At 46.4% G+C, this 17,506-nt stretch overlaps 1 protein-coding gene across 3 annotated transcripts; it reads right to left on the reverse strand.

Moving 5' to 3' along the window:
• Window positions 1–1,366: 1,366 nt before the first annotated feature.
• Myl4 (myosin light chain 4) lies at window positions 1,367–16,326 on the reverse strand. Of its 3 annotated transcripts, XM_040268645.2 has the most exons (9): window positions 16,174–16,326; window positions 14,821–14,911; window positions 13,228–13,402; window positions 9,386–9,413; window positions 4,686–4,835; window positions 3,091–3,264; window positions 2,544–2,621; window positions 1,967–2,011; window positions 1,367–1,523 (listed from the first exon to the last, which is right to left on the reverse strand). In XM_040268645.2, the coding sequence occupies exons 3-8, from the start codon at window positions 13,366–13,368 to the stop codon at window positions 1,983–1,985; spliced, it is 600 nt and encodes a 199-aa protein (XP_040124579.1). In that variant the 5' UTR covers window positions 13,369–13,402; window positions 14,821–14,911; window positions 16,174–16,326; the 3' UTR covers window positions 1,367–1,523; window positions 1,967–1,982. The 3 variants fall into 3 exon arrangements, with proteins under 3 accessions (XP_040124579.1, XP_040124581.1, XP_005328227.1); XM_040268647.2 differs by lacking the exons at window positions 14,821–14,911; window positions 16,174–16,326 and adding an exon at window positions 13,623–13,773 and having other exon boundaries at window positions 1,367–1,536; XM_005328170.5 differs by lacking the exons at window positions 14,821–14,911; window positions 16,174–16,326 and adding an exon at window positions 13,623–13,772.
• Window positions 16,327–17,506: the final 1,180 nt, after the last annotated feature.

A 17,506-nucleotide genomic window follows, 5' to 3' on the forward strand; every position in this document is an offset into this window, starting at 1 on the left:
CGCTTGAGCCACATCCCCAGCCCCACTATGAGCATTTCTATGCATATACATCTTGAGCTTCCTCACAGCATCTTTCTCCTTCTTCTCAATCACTGGTTCATCTGTCCTTTTCTCACTTGTCTCTCCCCACACCCCATCCTTCTAACCTGAAGTCTGTGACCCTTTGATCTTGACCCTTTCCTGGATGGGGAGTTGGAGTCAGTGAGATGTTCAGAACAAGCAGAGCTGAGTCAGGGATCTGGGGCCTTGCACTCAGAGGAAGAGGCACCTCCAGAGCCCATATTAAGAAGTGAGGACCAAAGCTAAACCATGCTCTGTCCATACCATGGGGAATTCTTCAGCCTGAGGAAGGCAGGCAATTCTGACACATGATGCAGCTTGGATGAACACTGAGGATTTCAGGCTCGGTGGAAAGCCAGTCACAAAAGGGCAAATGCCACATGATTTTACTCATCTGGAGTAGTCAAATTTATAAAAACAGAAAGTAAGAGATGATTGCCAAGGAGTAGAGTGAGCAGGGAATGGGGAGTGTTGTTGTTGTTTGTTTGTTTGTTTGTTTGTTTGTTTGTTTATTTATTTATTTATTTATTTATTACTGATTCATGCTTATAAAATATTTTTTATTATTATTAGTTGTTCAAACATTACAAATGTTTGTTTATTTTTAATAGTTTACTTTTTTAAAAAATTTAGTCATTAATGGACCTTTATTTATTTTATTCATATATGGTGCTGAGAATCGAACCCAGCACCTCACACATGCTAGGCAAGCGTTCTACCACTGAGCCACAAGCCCAGCCCTGTGGGGAGTTGTTTAATAGGTACAGAGCTTCAGTTTGAGAAGATGAAAAATGTTCTGGAGATTGGTTACACAAACAATGTGAATATCCTTAACAGGGGTGAATTGTGTGTTGAAACTGGTTTAAGATGTTAGTTTTATGTTACGTTAAGTTTTCAGTCCTGGGGATGGAACCGAGGGCCTTGCACTGGCGAGGCAAGTGCTCCACCACTGAGTCCACATTTTTCTTTTCTTTTTTTAAGAAAGATTCCTTTGCAGAATCCCTGGCTAGCTCCTGGTGTCCCCCTTCCTGCTCCCCTGGGGAGGAGATAGATGGGTGGACAGCGAGCCTTGGGGGGAAGTGAAACTACTGGCTCCTCCTGGCAGATCCTTCCAAAGCTCTTGCTAATGTGTCTGACTCTAATATTTCTCCATCCATGGGCTTTTGGCCTGTCTCTCCCCAGATATGACTCATTTCACTGAGTAAACATGAAGCCTCGGGTGACATCACGCACAGAGAAATTTCAATTAATTAGGTAAAAAAAAAAAAAAAAGAAAAAGAAAGAAAAGAAAACACTCAGAGACTGGTTAGAACCAGAGAACAAGCCCAACCTTGCCAGGGTGGTTTATTTACAGAAGGGGCCCTGGGCCTCAGGGTCCTGGGGTGTGGTGCAGTGGTAAATCCAGGACTCCGGATGGGTTACTGTGGGCCTCTTGTTCACTCACTCTGGGATGGCTAAGGCACCTGAAAGAAAGTGCTAGATGGAAAGTGTGTGTCACCCTCCCATACTCATAGCCTCACATCACTGTCTGGTGACCCCACACTCAGGAGGAGCCCAGGGAAGGAAGTGAGGAGGAACAGGGTCAAGACCATTGGTCAGGGACTCTCCCTTCCACTTGGGAGGAGCTTTCTCATGCTCAGCCTATACAGGGGACCTCAGGCCTGAGAGACCCTGAGACAGGCAAGAAGATGTGACAATAGAGGTCAAGATGGGGGACAAGGGAAGGTGGGAGGCATGGTAGGGAGGAAATGAAGGGCCCAGGGGAGCAGTGGGCGGGGGCAGGCTGCTTTCACATCTCCAGCCCATTTGGTTCCTCTCCAGGGGTCAGACTTGAAGCCAAGACCTCTAGGGCACATGAAATTGTCCCTAAGGCCCTTCAGGGACGCGGAAGAGAGGCTGCACTCACCCTGGAGGAATCTGCTTCACCCAGACATGATGTGCTTGACAAAGGCTGGCGAAGAAAATGAAAATCAGTTGTGGACTCAGCCCCCTTTCAGCCCTCATTTTCCTCTCCACCTCTTAACGTGCCTCCTCTTCCCACCTTTCAAACCTTCCCACCACCCTTTCTCCAGACTGAAATTCTTTCTCTTATTTGAGGGTTGGTGGGAAGGAGGTAGAAGAGGGGAGAGACTAAACTCTGTTGTGTCTGCTCTTTGTGCTGATCTTCAATACAAATGAAATGAACTACATTATCCCCCATGACCTTGAGAAAGATGCCAGCATTTCTGGCTACTCAGGTGAGATAACTAAGGCTCAGAAGATATGTAACTTGACCAAAGTCCCACAGCTAGTGCATCACAGAGCTTTCTCCTAAATCCATGCTCCTTCCTTCCACCGGGATATTCACTCCCAGGACGGAAAAGAACACATTCACCTGGGAGTCCACCAAAGTTCATCTGAAGACACATCCTCCAACCCTGAGCCGTCAGCTAACCGTGCCCTCACCCATCTTGGGCCCTGAGGAAGCAAAGCAGAAGCAATACCTTCGTAATTGATGCAACCATTGGCGTCCTCCTGCCCAGATAACAGCTGCTCCACCTCAGCCTCTGTCATCTTCTCTCCTGAAGTGGGGGTTGGGAGGTCGTGGGCTCTTAATTACAAATGTCAAAGAAGACACAGACAAAACCCAAGTGTCCCCTAAGACTGAAGGTCCAAGATTCTTGCATCTGGAAATGCTTCATAACAAGTCTTTGGAGGGTGGGGCCAACGGCTTTAAGGCCCCGCCCACTCCCTGAAGCCTCTCCCCATTTCTACAACCTCCAGGGCCCATTGGCTGAAGAGAAGACAAGGACAGAAGATGGGGATTCCCTCTCAGGCCTCAGGAGTAACCCCTGTCTGCCACTACTCTCCTCTGCTAAGCTGTGGTGCCTGCAGAGCAAACCCAGCTGGGGGAGGTTGTTCCTCAAGAGCCCAGGGAGAGAGGCTGGGTCAAGACGTAATCGCTGGGAACCCCCGCAACACAAGCCACCTTATCCCTTCTCAGCCCTCCCGCCCTCCCACGAGGGCTTCACCTCTGCTCAGTTTGCATACCCAGGGTAGCAAGGACATGCCGAAGTTCAGCGCCCATGACCGTGCCATTGCTCTCCTTGTCAAAGACACGGAGCCCCTCCACGAAGTCCTCGTAGGTGCCCTGCTCCTTGTTGCGGGAGATGTGCTGCAGGATGGGCAAGAACGTCTCGAAGTCCAGCATCTTGGCATTCATCTCTTCCAGCAAGCATCAGGAAGGACAAAGGAAATGCCATAAGCAGGGAGTAGGCAGCCAAGCCGAGACCTCACCCCAGCCCTGGCAGCACCCAGAAATCGCCCTGGAAGGCGCAGAGCTGCCCACAAGAGCAGAGCAGGAGACTTGGGCCCAGGACAGTCTATTCCCAGGCAAAGAAGAGCAGAAGAAAAAGGAACCTGACTCCACCCACATCTCAGAGCTCCAGGTGGCCACCTTGGCAAAGGAGCTGCAGATGGCAGCAGCAGGATTTGAGGAGCCCAAAAGGCCATACAGCCCAGGCCCCAGGGTTCATATTCACAATGTAGACTTTTTTTTTTAACCAGAGATTGAACCTAGTGATGCTTTACCACTGAGATACACCCCCAATCCCTTTTTGTTTTTTATTTTGAGACAGGGCCTAAGTTGCTGAGGCTGGCTCTGAACTTGCAATCCTCCTGCCTCAGTCTCCCAAGCTGCTGGGATTACAGACGTACAACACTGTGCCCAGCCCAGTTTATCTATTGACCTCTAAAAAGCTCTGATAATATGGGCAATCTCATAGCCCTTGGACACTTTCCTGCCCACAATATTTGCCCCCATCACTATTATCTTCAGTCAGAGGAGAAGGGGAAGAGGCCAGAACCAAGGGAGGCAGAGAGGACCAATCTGAGACCCAGGTACCCTCTAGAGACAGCCCACCCATGCTAGTGCCCCTGACCAGGTCCACCTGATCCCCTCAGCTCCACACCTTGAGGACAGGCTGTGTGTGTTTGGCGGTAGCTGTTAATTTCACTGCCAAACACAACAGTTGACATTTACAAATGAGACATATGTCCTTGCACCACTTTCTAAATTCTCACCAAAAAATCCACCAAGTTTTGGTTCAAAGGAGGGAAAGATGCTTCATTGTAGAGCTAATTTTGAATCTCTTCTAATTTACATTAAACAAATTATTTGCCAACTTCAGGGTTCTACCATTTATTAGGAACAATGTGTGATACGACTCACAATGTCACAGGACACGGTGCTGTGACAGACACTTTAACTAAAAGCTTCAGGGTTAGAGATAGTGGGTGACTAGTTATCTTATTTCCAGTCAGTGTTCCTGCCCATGCCATGTCCCTGACAGCTGGTGGGGAGGGGGTCAGAGGAAGACACTGAAGCAGTAGCAGGTCTCTCCTGCCCTCCATGAGCTCCCAGCCTCATGAGGGAACCAAGAGCAAGCACAGGCTTCATTCTTCAAGAGTCATCTAAGGCTAAGGCTTCTAGATAATTCTCACAATGGGACTCAGGTAACCTGGGTAGGGGAGGCTGGTCCTGAAGGGCTAAAGGGGAGGACAGAGAGTGAGACTGACAGGAGTTGAATCTGGACCAGGAGCTGCTGGGCAGTGCTGGGAAAGGTCAGCCAGGGGCCCACACTAACCTTCTGGCTTGGGCTTGCCCAACACTCGCAGCACCTCAGCATTGGTGGGGTTCTGGCCCAAGGCCCGCAGCACATCCCCACACTGCCCATAAGTGATCTTCATCTCTCCACCTGGGGTCCGGTCAAACAACGAAAAGGCCTCTTTGAACTCTGTAGAGAGAAGAGTCAGCTATAGCCTGCTGGTCCCAAGAGAAGGCAGTGGCCAGGGTCTGCTCAGCCTCCACCCCACTGAATAACAGGTTAATGTGTGATTGAAATAAGCCAATATTTTCCTTTGGCCCCTGTCCCAGGCTCTCCTTGGAACCTGTCCCCACTCCATCTTCTGTCAACTAGAGTAGCAGCCTGGTGTCCGGTCCAGCCCTGGCCTGAACTGTCTCCTATCAGCCCATTGCTACACAATTTGAATGTCTCCCCTGCCTCCACCCCTCCCTGGTGTAGCTGAGAGTCCTGACTGCTGAACAGAGAATTGAAATAGGCCCAGCCTAGGAGTGAGGGTCCCTGGGTTTTCACCTCAGCTCTGGCTCCCAGAGAAGGACAAGCCAGTTTGGGTCTCAGTTTTCTTGTGCAAACAAGAGGGTGATAGCTCTCCCTCACCACCCCTCCCCAGTGTCAACAGAGGTGGCAGGATGTGGAGGTACTTTGCTAAGTGATAATACCTGCTCAAGAATCAACTATTATCAGTACTGCCTGTTCCAGGCTAAAAGAGGACTCCTCATCCAGGTAAGGTGGCATTGGGACACAGTCAGACCACCTCAGCTCTGCCACTGATCCATATGCTGCTTGGGCAAATTGCCAACCTCTGTGGGTCCTCGATTTCTTAGCTTTAAGTAGGGATACAATGTCCACCTGAGCAGGTTGCTGGCGGGATCACAAAGCACTCCAAGCATGGTGTCTTGCATGTGATAAGGGAATCCATGAATGGTGGTCAACTATGTTTCCTAGTTCTAGAGGGAAGTCAGTACTATAAAGATGGACTCCTCGAGGCTAGCAGGGCAGGTGTCCAAGGGGCAAGGTCAAACTAAGGCACTCCTGGGACTTTTGCAAAGAGCCTTAATTCTTCATTAATCTGGATTCAACCAATTCATTAGTGTGGATCATTTGTACTGGGAGTAGCACTGAAGTTGATTTCCACAAAGCAGTGGTTTACTAAGCAGATTAACAGTATAAGCCAAGGAAGAATGTGTGAAGTTCTTAGGAGAAAAGCTGTTCTTAATCTTCTTTAAGTGCTTTAGAAACGCTTTTTTTCCTTAGAGGCTATATATGGATTATTTAGACATCATTCTACATATCAAAGCACATCCCCTGGATCTTTACTTATAACTCTTTATTAGACTTCATATGAACTCAAAATCAATAACTGAATTTAAATTCCATTTCTTTTCCTTATTATGACCTTGAGAAAGTGAACATTTAATCTCTTTTATTAATAACACCTACCTCATAGGGTCTTTAAATTATATTTAGACTAGTTCTAGAGTATAAGAAAATAAAATAATATATGTAAAAATCTTGACATAATTTACCAAAAAAACAATGCTGTTAGTATCACACAGTAACACAACACTGTTAGTATCATTTCACTGAGTTTTATCTCAACTTTATCATTTAACTTTTTGATCTTGGCCAAGTCACTTAATCTCTCTGAAACTTAGTTTCCTACTCTGTAAAAAGGAAATAACAACTCCTCACATCTTGTTATAGAATTCAATTTCCTAATATTTAAAATAATTAGCATGGTGTCTGCCACAAATTCAGGTTCAATAATTATTAAATAATTGAATCTGAACCCAGATATTTTGATCTTCTCCTAGTTCATTCAGAAGAGTGAAGTCAGACTTAACAAAAGAGAGAATTTCCTCATCTAAGAAGATATAGTGAACTGGGGTTGTGGCTCAGTTGTAGTGTGCTTGCCTAGCATGCGTGACACACTGGGTTCGATTCTCAGCACCACATATAAATAAGTAAAATAAAAGTCCATAAACAACTAAAAAATATATTTAAAAAAGATATAGTGATATTTAATAGGAAAAACTGAATAATAAGAACAATTACTTAGGATTTGAGCACAGGCTTTGAGCTGGTAATTTTGCATAGATTACTCATTAATCTTTTTTTTAAAATTATACTAAAAAAAAACTTACGATGTAGGCATTGTTATCTTCACTTATAAGCCAAATGCAGAGCAAATGCTCAGCATGGTTACTGAGCATCTATTAAGGAAGCCAAATAGAAATGGTGGAGAGAAAGGAGGAAGAGGAAGAGGCCTGCTTGCTGTGCCTGCACGAATGGTCCAACTATACCTGGCCTGCTGGGAAGTCCACCAAGCACATACAAATCAAAGCTGAAGTTTGATTGTTACTAGGAAAAAACAAAGCCAGTGGCATTAGAGGTGATGCTCATGGGCCCAGAAAAGCCTTTCCTCAATAGTCTGCAATAGTGTAGTCAGTGCCTCCTAGAACAAGTGCAATGGTGACAATAACTTTCCAGAAGGAAAGTTATGGTAATATGTGGAGGGACCAGAGAAGGAATTCAAGAGTTAGAAATTAGTTCATATGAGAGGAAAAGCATAAAAGAAATTCAGGCCTTATCACCTAATAAACATAAAGCTAAGAAGGGGTTTGAGGGGCTGGGGTTGTGGCTCAGTGGTAGAGCACTCGCCTAGCAAGCACAGGGCTCTGGGTTCGATCCTTAGCATCACATAAAAATAAGTAAATAAAATAAAGATAAAAAATAAATAAATAAAAACATGTTTCTCAACAATACTAGTCTTTAAAAAAAGGGGGGGGGGGGTGACAACTATTTCCAAACAGAGAGAGGGTAACTATAGAATGCTAAATAGTCACAGAATTTCTGAATTAAAAAGAACCAAGCCAGCAGCAGTGACACATGTGTAATCCCAGTGACTTGGGAAGCTGAGGTAGGAGAATTGAAAGTTCAAGGCCAATCTGAGCAATTTAGCAAGACACTAAGCAAATTAGTGAGACCATGTCTCAAATTAAAAGATTAAATAGGGGGCCGGGGCTGTGGCTCAGTGGAAGAGCGCTTGCCTGGCATGTGTGAGGCACTGGTTTTGATCCTCAGCACCACATAAAATAAATAAATATATAAATAAAATAACTTTTTAAAAAGATTGAAGTGAGCAATCCCCCTAATTTTAACAATCCCCCTGGCTTTAACAAAAATTTCCATTTGGGAAAAGAAAAATTTTATCACTAATTGATTTTCCAGTCCTCATTTGTGTTGTGGAGTTTGTATAATGCATAAGTATATATTTCATTAAAATGCACAAAAATTAACTTTAAGAATTCCACAGAACTCCAAACACTATTGACTGAAAGTGAATATCCACAGTAGAGTACAAAAACAGAGTGCAAACTTAGTGAGATCCTGTCTCAAAATAACAAATAAAAAGGGTTGGGGATATAGCTCAGCAGTAAAGTGCCCTTGGGTTCAATCCCCAGGACCAAAAAACAAAAACAAAGAACAACAAAAAACAAATGCCAGTGTGATTCCATTCACTCATTCAAAATGCATATGCCAGTTCTCATGCTCTATTTGTGGGTAAGCTGCATCACTTTTTTGGAGGGCAATTTGGCAATAACTATCACAATTTAAAATGTGCATATCCTTTGACCGGCAGCTAGGAAGTTTTCCCTTACTGGAAATAACCCAAACATCTGTAAATGCAGTCCTGATAATTTTAGTGCATTTATGTATAAGTGTATATGTATATTTTATATTTTTTTTATTTTTTAATAAAATTATATGTAATTGGGATCAGGGGATTGAAATCAGGGATGCTATACCACTGAGTTATATTTCAAGTCCTTTTATTTTTTATTTTGAAGCAGACTCTCACCAAGTTGCCTAGGGTCTTGCTAAGTTGTTGAGGCTGGCCTTGAACTTTCAATCCTCCTGCCTCAGCCTCCCAAGTCACTGGAATTACACGTGCACACCACCACTGCCAGTATACATTTCATTCTTGAAACATCAGACCCCAACAAAAGAGGGACTAAGGGGTGAAAATCAGGTCAGAGGCTAGGAGATCTTGAAGCTTAGCTTGAAGTTGTATTTAACAACACTTTATGTAAGATTGAGAAAACATAAATCATCTCCATCCAAGGTAGAGAAGAGTGCATGATGGGATCGCAGATGAACTGGGGTTCCCACAGGTCACCATTGGCCCAACAATCATAGTGGGTTAGCATCTCGACAGGCCTCATGATGGGGAGGGAAGCTAGTAACCTAAGGAGGACTTTTCAATAACAGGAACAGAAATGAGGGCTTCCAAATAACTTGGATAGCTCTTTAGGGTGGAGGGGAAAGGGCACTAATACTTGTTGAGCATCTGTTATGCTCTAAGCTGTCTAGCTGAACAATTAAGAATCCGGTTGCTGTCTACAGCCATGCCACCCTGAACATGCCCAATCTCATCTGATCTCAGAAGAATCAGGTTGCCTAGGTGTGAACCCTGCCCCACCACTGACTGATGAGTGAGACTGGACAACCCCCACCCATACTCTCAGGGCCTCCATTTTATCACCTAGAAAATGGGGTTGGTAGTTACTACCATGTAGGGTTGTTATAAGAATTAAACGAGTTAATCCATAGAAAGTGCCTTGGTCTGTGCCTTCTCGTCTTCCTCCAGAAAAAAAAAAAAAATGCAGCTGAGAGGGGAAAGTGGGGTTGTTTGTACTCACCTTCAATCTGGTCAGCACTGAAGTCTATCTGTGGGGAGGGAAAGAGAGGAGTGAGGGTACAGACTGTTAACAGCTTCCAAAGGGAAGCCTGGTCACCTCCAGCAGGAAGGAGATGCATGCCGAGCGTATGCCCCCAGCCTCCTGGTGCACAGGCCACACATAGTATACAGCCTCCAAACCTCTCTCAAGACCCAGAGGGAAACAGAAAGAAAAATCATGTAGATAACTCGAGAACCTACTCCCTATTGATAAACTCCTCATCCTGGCCACCCTTAAAATGCTCTCACATCTACCCTTCAGTCTCTCCCCATTCCACAGCCCTCTGACAAGCTGCAACTCCTCCTGCTTTGGGTGCCCACCCTTAGATTTTCTTCCTTTTCTACTTGATCCACCTCCTTCAATGGAGCTTTCCCTTCCATCGCTGGTCACCACCCCAAACCCTCCTTCAGCATATTGCAATCTTAGACATTTTGGAACAGCAAGAGTCCTTTACATGGGCCTTTGTTGCTTTGTGATAGTTTTCTAGTCATTGTCTTCCATGTGTACCCTGTGTCCTTGAAGCCAGGGTTCCTGCAGGACAGAGATTTTGTTATTGCTCACTGAAATACCTGGTACATAGTAGCCACTCACAAAAATATTGGTTTAATACAGGAATAAATTTTGGATTCTCCCCTGTATTGTCCTTAAAGAAAAGGAGCTAGTAATACCATGTCCCTGAAATGCCCCTTTTAGTTCACAAGGACCTAGCCAAGCCCAGGGAACCATGAGAGTTGACCCAGGGCCAAATGCCTAAATAAGTATTACCAGGAAGACACCAACTTTCTCTCAGGCATGCTGAGATCTAGGGCAACTTAGTGTTTTCTGTAGAAAGCTGCTTTCTTGCATGGACACCAGGATAGCTGCTCCTTGGAATGCTGGTCATACAAGGGACAAAGCAAAATAAATTCATGATATCACTGCATCTATAGCCAAATATAAAGCCACACCCCTCCCTGAGAAAACTGGGGCGGAACTGAGGGCCCCATGGAAAAGACATGTGTCACTCATCCAGCCGGCCACCACTGTGAAGGTGCTGTGTGAGAGAGGAGGTACTGCTTGGTGAAGCGCAGTGAGGGACACAGGTGCTGCCTGTTCACCTATTGCCACTGGCTTTCCCTACAAAGTCTTATGCATACAAGGTATTCCCAGGTATTTTCTTTGGCCTCTTGGCAACCTATCCTACTGCCCTGGCACAGCTGGGCCGTGGACCTGACACTCCCATGATGCCTAATTCAATGCTGAATAAATACAGAGGAGGAGTGTAGGAGGTTCCAAAAATGAATGGCAATGACCAGCCATGAGTCATGTTCACCAAGACCTGAAATGTCACCTCAGCGTCCTTACCCATTTCATGGCATCCCACCCCTTCCAGCCCCTCCTCTCCCCAGCAGCAGTGATTGCTACCCTGGAGCATCTTTGTCATGTGCCACTATTCCTAGTCCTAGTTCTGCAAGGAAACTAGGAATGGACTTTGCCAAATGTGGGTTTGGGGTAGTGGTGAGTATGTTAAATGGGATAAAGGATGCTCTGCATTAACTCTCTGAGAAAAAGGTATAGTAGGCCTTACTCTGCAATGCTTTAAGCCCAGGAAAAGTATGTAAGAGAAACTAGTATAAAAGAATGAAGTCTGGGAGCCGGGCATAGTTGTGCAATCCTGTAATCCCAGCAGCTTGCCTGCCTGAAGCAGGAGGATCGCAAGTCTGAGGCCAGCCTCAGCAATTTAGAGAGGCCCTAAGCAACTTAGTGAGACCCTGTCTCAAATTCTTTTTTTTCTTTTTAAAGAGACAGTGAGAGAAGAGAGAGAGAGAGAGAGAGAGAGAGAGAGAGAGAGAGAGAGAGAGAGAGAGAGAGAATTTTTAATATTTATTTTTTAGTTCTCGGCAGACACAACATCTTTGTTGGTATGTGGTGCTGAGGATCGAACCCGGGCCGCACGCATGCCAGGCGAGCACACTACCACTTGAGCCACATCCCCAGCCCCTGTCTCAAATTCTTTAAGTTTGCTTCTTTAAAAAGTGGGAGGGCAGTGGGGGATGTTTCTCAGTGGTTAAGCACCCCTGGGTTCAATCTCTGTTACCAAAAAAATGAATAAGTAAATAAAAGCTGAAGTCTGGCTACACAGAACCACACACATTTGACTTAAGTTTACCTTTGCTTTCTCTTTGAGAAAAGAATCTTATAAACAAAGGCATTGAGTAAGTATAATAAAAGGAAAAAATGAATCTTGGGAAAGACACTGCTTTTCTTTTCCCCCATACTTTAGAGCAATTTCAAAAAACCACCAGAAAAGAGGACTGCAATAGGAAATTGGGAGAGGTGAGAGGAAGGAGGGAAGTGATAGGCACAGGGAAGGGCCCCCATGATACCACCAGGCCACTCCCTCCCAGACACCAGGGACCAGGCCTGGCACTTTATCAGAATAAATCAAAGAAAGATGAGGAGGGTTCCTGAGGGCGGATGGTGAGCTTCTCTTGCCAGTCTTAGTCCATAGTGACATATGACAGAGAGACCTTCAAATACTTTTAAGGTCATGTACTAAACTAGGTCTCGCCAGAGGAAGCCATAACCAAGCCCAGGAATGGGGCCACCGCCTCTACCCCCTGGTCAAGTCAGTTCTACTTAATTCCTGCCCCTTGTGGCTCAATCCCAAGGTCTTCGACGATAATTATAAGGCATTCCCTCCTGTGGGTACTGGGAAATCTTGAGGAGGCCAGGGAGGGTCTTACGTCTAGAGCCCCTGGACCTTGGGTTCTATTCCCATTGGTCACAGAACCTGGTCCTGAGCCTCTATTTTGACCTGACCCCTTACACTCCCAGCCACTGCCCTAAAGCTGAGATCCCTGGGGGGCCTACCACTCCTTCGATGTTATTAATAGCTCCTCATACCAGTAGCCACTTGACCTCTCCAGTTCTGGTGTCATGACTTAAAATTTCTCCTCTCCAGAGGCTTCTGACCCCTCCCTCCTGTGCCCACCCCCTCCCAGTTCATTCCTTTGCAGCTGGGTCAGATAGCTAAGGGAGGCCTAAAATTACTAAGTCAGCCCACAGGACCCACACCAGCTCCAGGGAGCATTCCAGATGAGGGAACAGGGCAGGGCAGGGAGGGGGTAGAGCTGCGGAGGCCAGAGGGAAGCAGGCCTGGCTCCTGGCAAGGTTAGAGAGGAGGTCTCAGCTGGGATGGGCCAGTCCGCAGCAAACTACAAATAGGGGCTCAGGCCACAAAAGGAGGAGCCCCTTTGGGCAAGGAAAGAGAAAAAGAAGGACCCAGGCTCTTCTTACTGTATCTACAGCCTTCCTTCCCACCCCATCAACCCTCTACAGGGTGTTTGTGAGTGAGGACTCTCCCAGACCTCCCGCACATTGGGAGCATCCTCCCTGACTGCAGACATCACTTACTCCTAGTTACACCGGCAGCTGTTGCTATGTGTCTGCTCCATAAAGATATCAAACCACCTCCAGGAAAGTCAGTTTCCTTTACTCTACTATGATGGCCCCCAAAGGCCTTTAAAAAGGTTGGATGGTTGACTGGTTATACCTCCCACCATTCTCAACTCTGCTGGGCAAATCTGAGATGCCAAACAGGACTTCCTTGGATGAAGTATCCTGTTCTTAAAGGGAAAAAGCCTATGGCCACAGACAGCCCTCAGCCCGAGTCTAATACTGGCTCCATTGGCCCTTGGGGCTGTGATCTCGGGCATGGACACCATAGTCCTCATGCCAGTCTGACCTCTGTGAGGGCTCTCTCTATGCTCCAGGACAAATAGAACCCTGAATATCATCCCACCCTCCTGAACTTCACTCACCTTTACACTCTTGGGGTCAAAGGCAGGTTCCTTGGGGGGCTCAGGAGCAGAAGCTGGGGCAGGGGCTGGAGCAGAGGCTGGGGCAGAGGCTGAGGCTGACTTGGCCGCCTCCTTCTTAGGTTCAGGCTTCTTGGGAGGCATCTTGTCTTGTTGGGATCTTCAGTGGAGGTGGGACCTAAGAAGGAACCAAGAGATGCGACTCCTGAGAGATGAGATAGGAGACCAGGCCGCCTCCCTCGGCTTTTATCCTGGGCAGGAGCCCCCACAGAGGGGCTGGGTAAGAGCAAGAGCAACTGCTGCTGACTATAAAAGGAAGAAACACCAGCAGGGTACAGCTGACAACTGTGCATTGTCACCAGGTTTAGGGCCACCAGCCCCCTCACACACACACACACCTCACTCCTCGCAGCCTCCACCTCTGGGACGGCTGACTCCTTCCCGCCAATTGGTGGAAACCCAGAGGGGCCAGGAAAACAGACCCTCTCAAAAATGCCAGAGCAGCCAGAGAGATGAGCTGACTTGAGCGGTTGATAACCCTCACACAAAGCCCAGGGGACGCGGGGCTTTTTTTAGCCCCTCCTGAGCAGAGGCAACCCCTGCACATTCCTTTTAAGCCAAGATCCTTTAAGCTGAGAGCCACTCTGCGCCCTCAGTTCTGCCCTGAGGCTCAACTCTCCCGGCATGGAGCCCTGAGGCAACAGCTGAGCCAGACAACCCTGCTGCCCCACACCCTCCCCATCCCAGGGATGAAAGCCTCTGTTTTCTAGGGCGGCCATCCCAGAGCAGCTCCACAGACCTCAAGTCCCTAGGTCTACTACCTGCCTGCCCCCTTCATCCACGCACATTTATTCAATGGGGATTGATCACTAAACCATGTGCAGAGGACCCTGTTGAGAAGCAGAGGGCAGTAGAAAGTTAGGAGACTGGAGGTCAGAAAATGTAGGACTCAAGTCTTATTCTACTTCTCAGTCTGCAATCCTCCGCGCGCGGGTGCGTGCGCGCGCGTGTGTGTGTGTGTGTGTGTGTGTGTGTGTGTGTGTGTGTTATGCTCACTCTGTGCCAGCCACAATTAAGCACTATTCATATAAAAACTCATTAAATCTTCACCATAATCCTACAAATACTATTTTTTTACTCCCATTTTACACATGCAGAGATTGAGGCCAAAAGTGAGGTGTGTCTGATTTGAAAGCATTTACTTGAATGGATTTATATTATAGTCTCACTTATGTGGGGAGAGAAGCATACATGTTTGTGTGTTCATCAGAAAGATCAGGATGGATACACCATCAACTGTCAACAGGAGACACCCCTGGGGACTTGGTGGTTGAGAATGAGAGGATGATGCCAATTTGCAGCTTTTTAAAATTTTTCACTTCCTATATTAATGGAAATTTTTATAACGAGCTCATACTATTTTTTTGTTTTTAAAAAAACCTTTGAATGCCAAAAAAATATTTTAGAAAAAAATTATCTACCACACAGAACTGCTTTGAACAGAATCTTTAGTTTCTTGTAAAATTCAGAGGAAAAAGAGGAATAAAGCTGAGAGAAGCAGAAAAGATACCTGGACTTTCCAGGACAATTTCTCACCTGTAAGATTGGCAGAACCCCTGGAAGCTGGAGACCAGTCACTAGTCCAAACTGCCCCAGCCACTTTGCCTCTCTTGGCCTCAGTCTATCTCTAAAGTGAAGAGATAATCAGAAACTTTCAAAGAACATTCAACAGAAGCAATCCTAAAATTCCACAGACATGCTTCTAATTGCAAAGGACATGGATCTAGGAGCTCCCTCTGCCACCGCCACTTCAAGCAGCTCCCCCTTGTGTGTTTTATACATGGAGATTCCCAGGATCATTTTCAAAGAAATAGTTTCAAGGTTTTAAATTTTTTAAATAACCACTAAATGAAATGCTCTCATATAACCCCAGTTTAAAAACCAATTTAAAAAACGAGTCATTCTAGTAATTCTAGAAAGAAGTATGATCCCTCAAAAGAGGGCTGGGAGGTTGTTCTTATCTTTTCTTTCCTTTAAAAAAATTATAGGTAGAAGCAAAATATTAAGTCTCCATGGAAATAGCACTATAAGGTGGGAATACTGAACGGGGCTCCAGGGGCACCCCAAGACAGAGAGTGTGGACTTTGGAGGCAGACAGATCCCCTGAAGCCTGGATTTACTACTTCCTAATCTCAGGCTAAGAATCCTCATGACCTTTAAGTAAACATCTCCTTCTCAAGTTATGAAATTTATGAGAAATAACATGAGGCTCTGCAAACAACCCCTAGCACAAGAAAACAAGCATACAAGTTCATTTTTCTTTGCTTTCCCAGGCATTTAAAGCCATACGCGAACAGGTTGCTCAGATTTCCCTGAAGGAACTCCAGGAGAGGGGTCCACATGAAGGAGAGACAAAGTAAGGTGATAGTGGCCAAAAGGATTGGAAAGTGTGGATTTAGGATTGAGGGAAGGGTAGAAAGGAAAGGGAGAGGGGGCTGGGAGGCAGCTAGGAACCCAGGGTGTGAAATATTTGTGGCCCAGAAAGCATGTGGCATGTCCCTAGGGCCAGGCAGCCTGCCTTGTCCGTGGACACTCAAAGGAGGAGCCTGTCTGCCTGAAACCTCGGCCCACAGGCGCCACAACGGGGAAGGAGAGGCTCTTCAAATCCGTTTCTGATTCTATTTTAGCAACCCCAGGAGGAAAAAAAAAAAAAGTGCCTGGCATTTCAGAAGCAACTAGGAAACAGTGGTTTCAAGGCAAGAGCTGTACATCTAGAGCATACACCAGACAGACACTGGCCTTGTTTTTATTGAAACTCATTAGAGTCCAGTAACTGGAGTCAGAGGTTTTACCTTCCTGTGCTCCTCATCTATTTCCTGGTTGCTGACTTTGACCTTCAAGTCTCATCCATCTAGAGTCTCCTTCACAGTGTCTACAACCGAGACTTACCCCCAGTGCATGTTGGCCAATCAGAGAAAAGGAAAGAAGGAGATGCAGAAGTGTGAAGAGACAAGTATAGCTGTGCACACTGGCAGCCTGACAGCCACCTCTGGGAAGCATCTAGTGGTGCCTGGGCCAGTCGTTCCGGCCCAACTGCTGCCCTGGAAGGACTTCAAATCCAGTGGACTGAAAATGCAGGATAGAATTTCACACCAACAAGTTTATATCAGATGTCAAATTTGGAGACTAACACACAGAGCACTGACATCAGTCCTTGTGTGGGCTGGGCTCGCAGATGCTCACCCCTCCTCCCTTCACTTCTAGCCACACAGGGCCTGTCCTGCCCTGAGAGCCATCCGTCAGTCTCCTGCCCAGGATCAAATGCTGCTGACAGCAGGCCTGGCTGCTAATGCCTTGCCCTTGTCATTTTCCCTCTCTTCTCCTCAGTTCTCTTAAGCCTGCACATTGCCAGACAATGCCTTGATCAACTCTCCATTAATGCATCCCTGTGGGAGGCCAACCTAATGGGTGACTGAGTTACACTCCTCAGCTGGGTGCTGAGGCGCTCAGTCACAGAAATGGGTGTGTCTTGCTACAGCCCCATGGGTGAAGCTATGCTCACCTGTTCCTTTGTAATATAACCCCTTGCCCTGTTTAGGATAGAATCTTCCATGGAAGTGCCTTGTGTGTGTCCCCTCCTCTTACTGTGCCCTTGGGTGTGGCCTACCCAGGTGTCAGTCAACCTGCTGACAGTGGACTTCATGAAGATAGACTCAGCCCCCTGAGACCTGACCCCTTGCCTCATTTGAATAGCTTCTCCTCAATAAAAAGGGTCAGCAGGTGCTCTGGCTCTCTCTCTTTCTGCAGACCCTTAAGGTCAGAGGAGCCGTCACAGCGACCCCAAAGAAAAAGGTATTTGTGTCTCTTGTGTGGTTATTTCGTGCAGCCCAGTTAGCCCAGTTTAACTAGAGTGACCCCTGAGTCTTTTAGTCGCAAGAACAGAAACCCGGCACATCCCCACACAGGACACTGGAAATAATTTGGGTTTTCCTGCGAGGCAAAGGTTAAGAGGGCCCACTCAGGAGCCAGACTGCCTGGATCGAAGTCCTGACTCAGTAACACAGGCAAGCTAGTTAATTTCTTCAAGCCTGTATTCTCATCTGTGAAATGAGACTGCTAATAACTTCATAGAGTGGTCCCGAGGATTAAACAAGTGATTAACATGCCTGCCACTCCCTCTCCCAAGATCAAACAGAAAAATTACAAAGAGAAAATGCCAAGAAATTAGGAAAATAGTGAAGAACCTCTTGGGTAAAAGGGAGGGCCTCTAAACCAGGGTGTA

Source organism: Ictidomys tridecemlineatus, chromosome 3, assembly GCF_052094955.1.
Source record: "Ictidomys tridecemlineatus isolate mIctTri1 chromosome 3, mIctTri1.hap1, whole genome shotgun sequence".
Taxonomy (NCBI): domain Eukaryota; kingdom Metazoa; phylum Chordata; class Mammalia; order Rodentia; family Sciuridae; genus Ictidomys; species Ictidomys tridecemlineatus.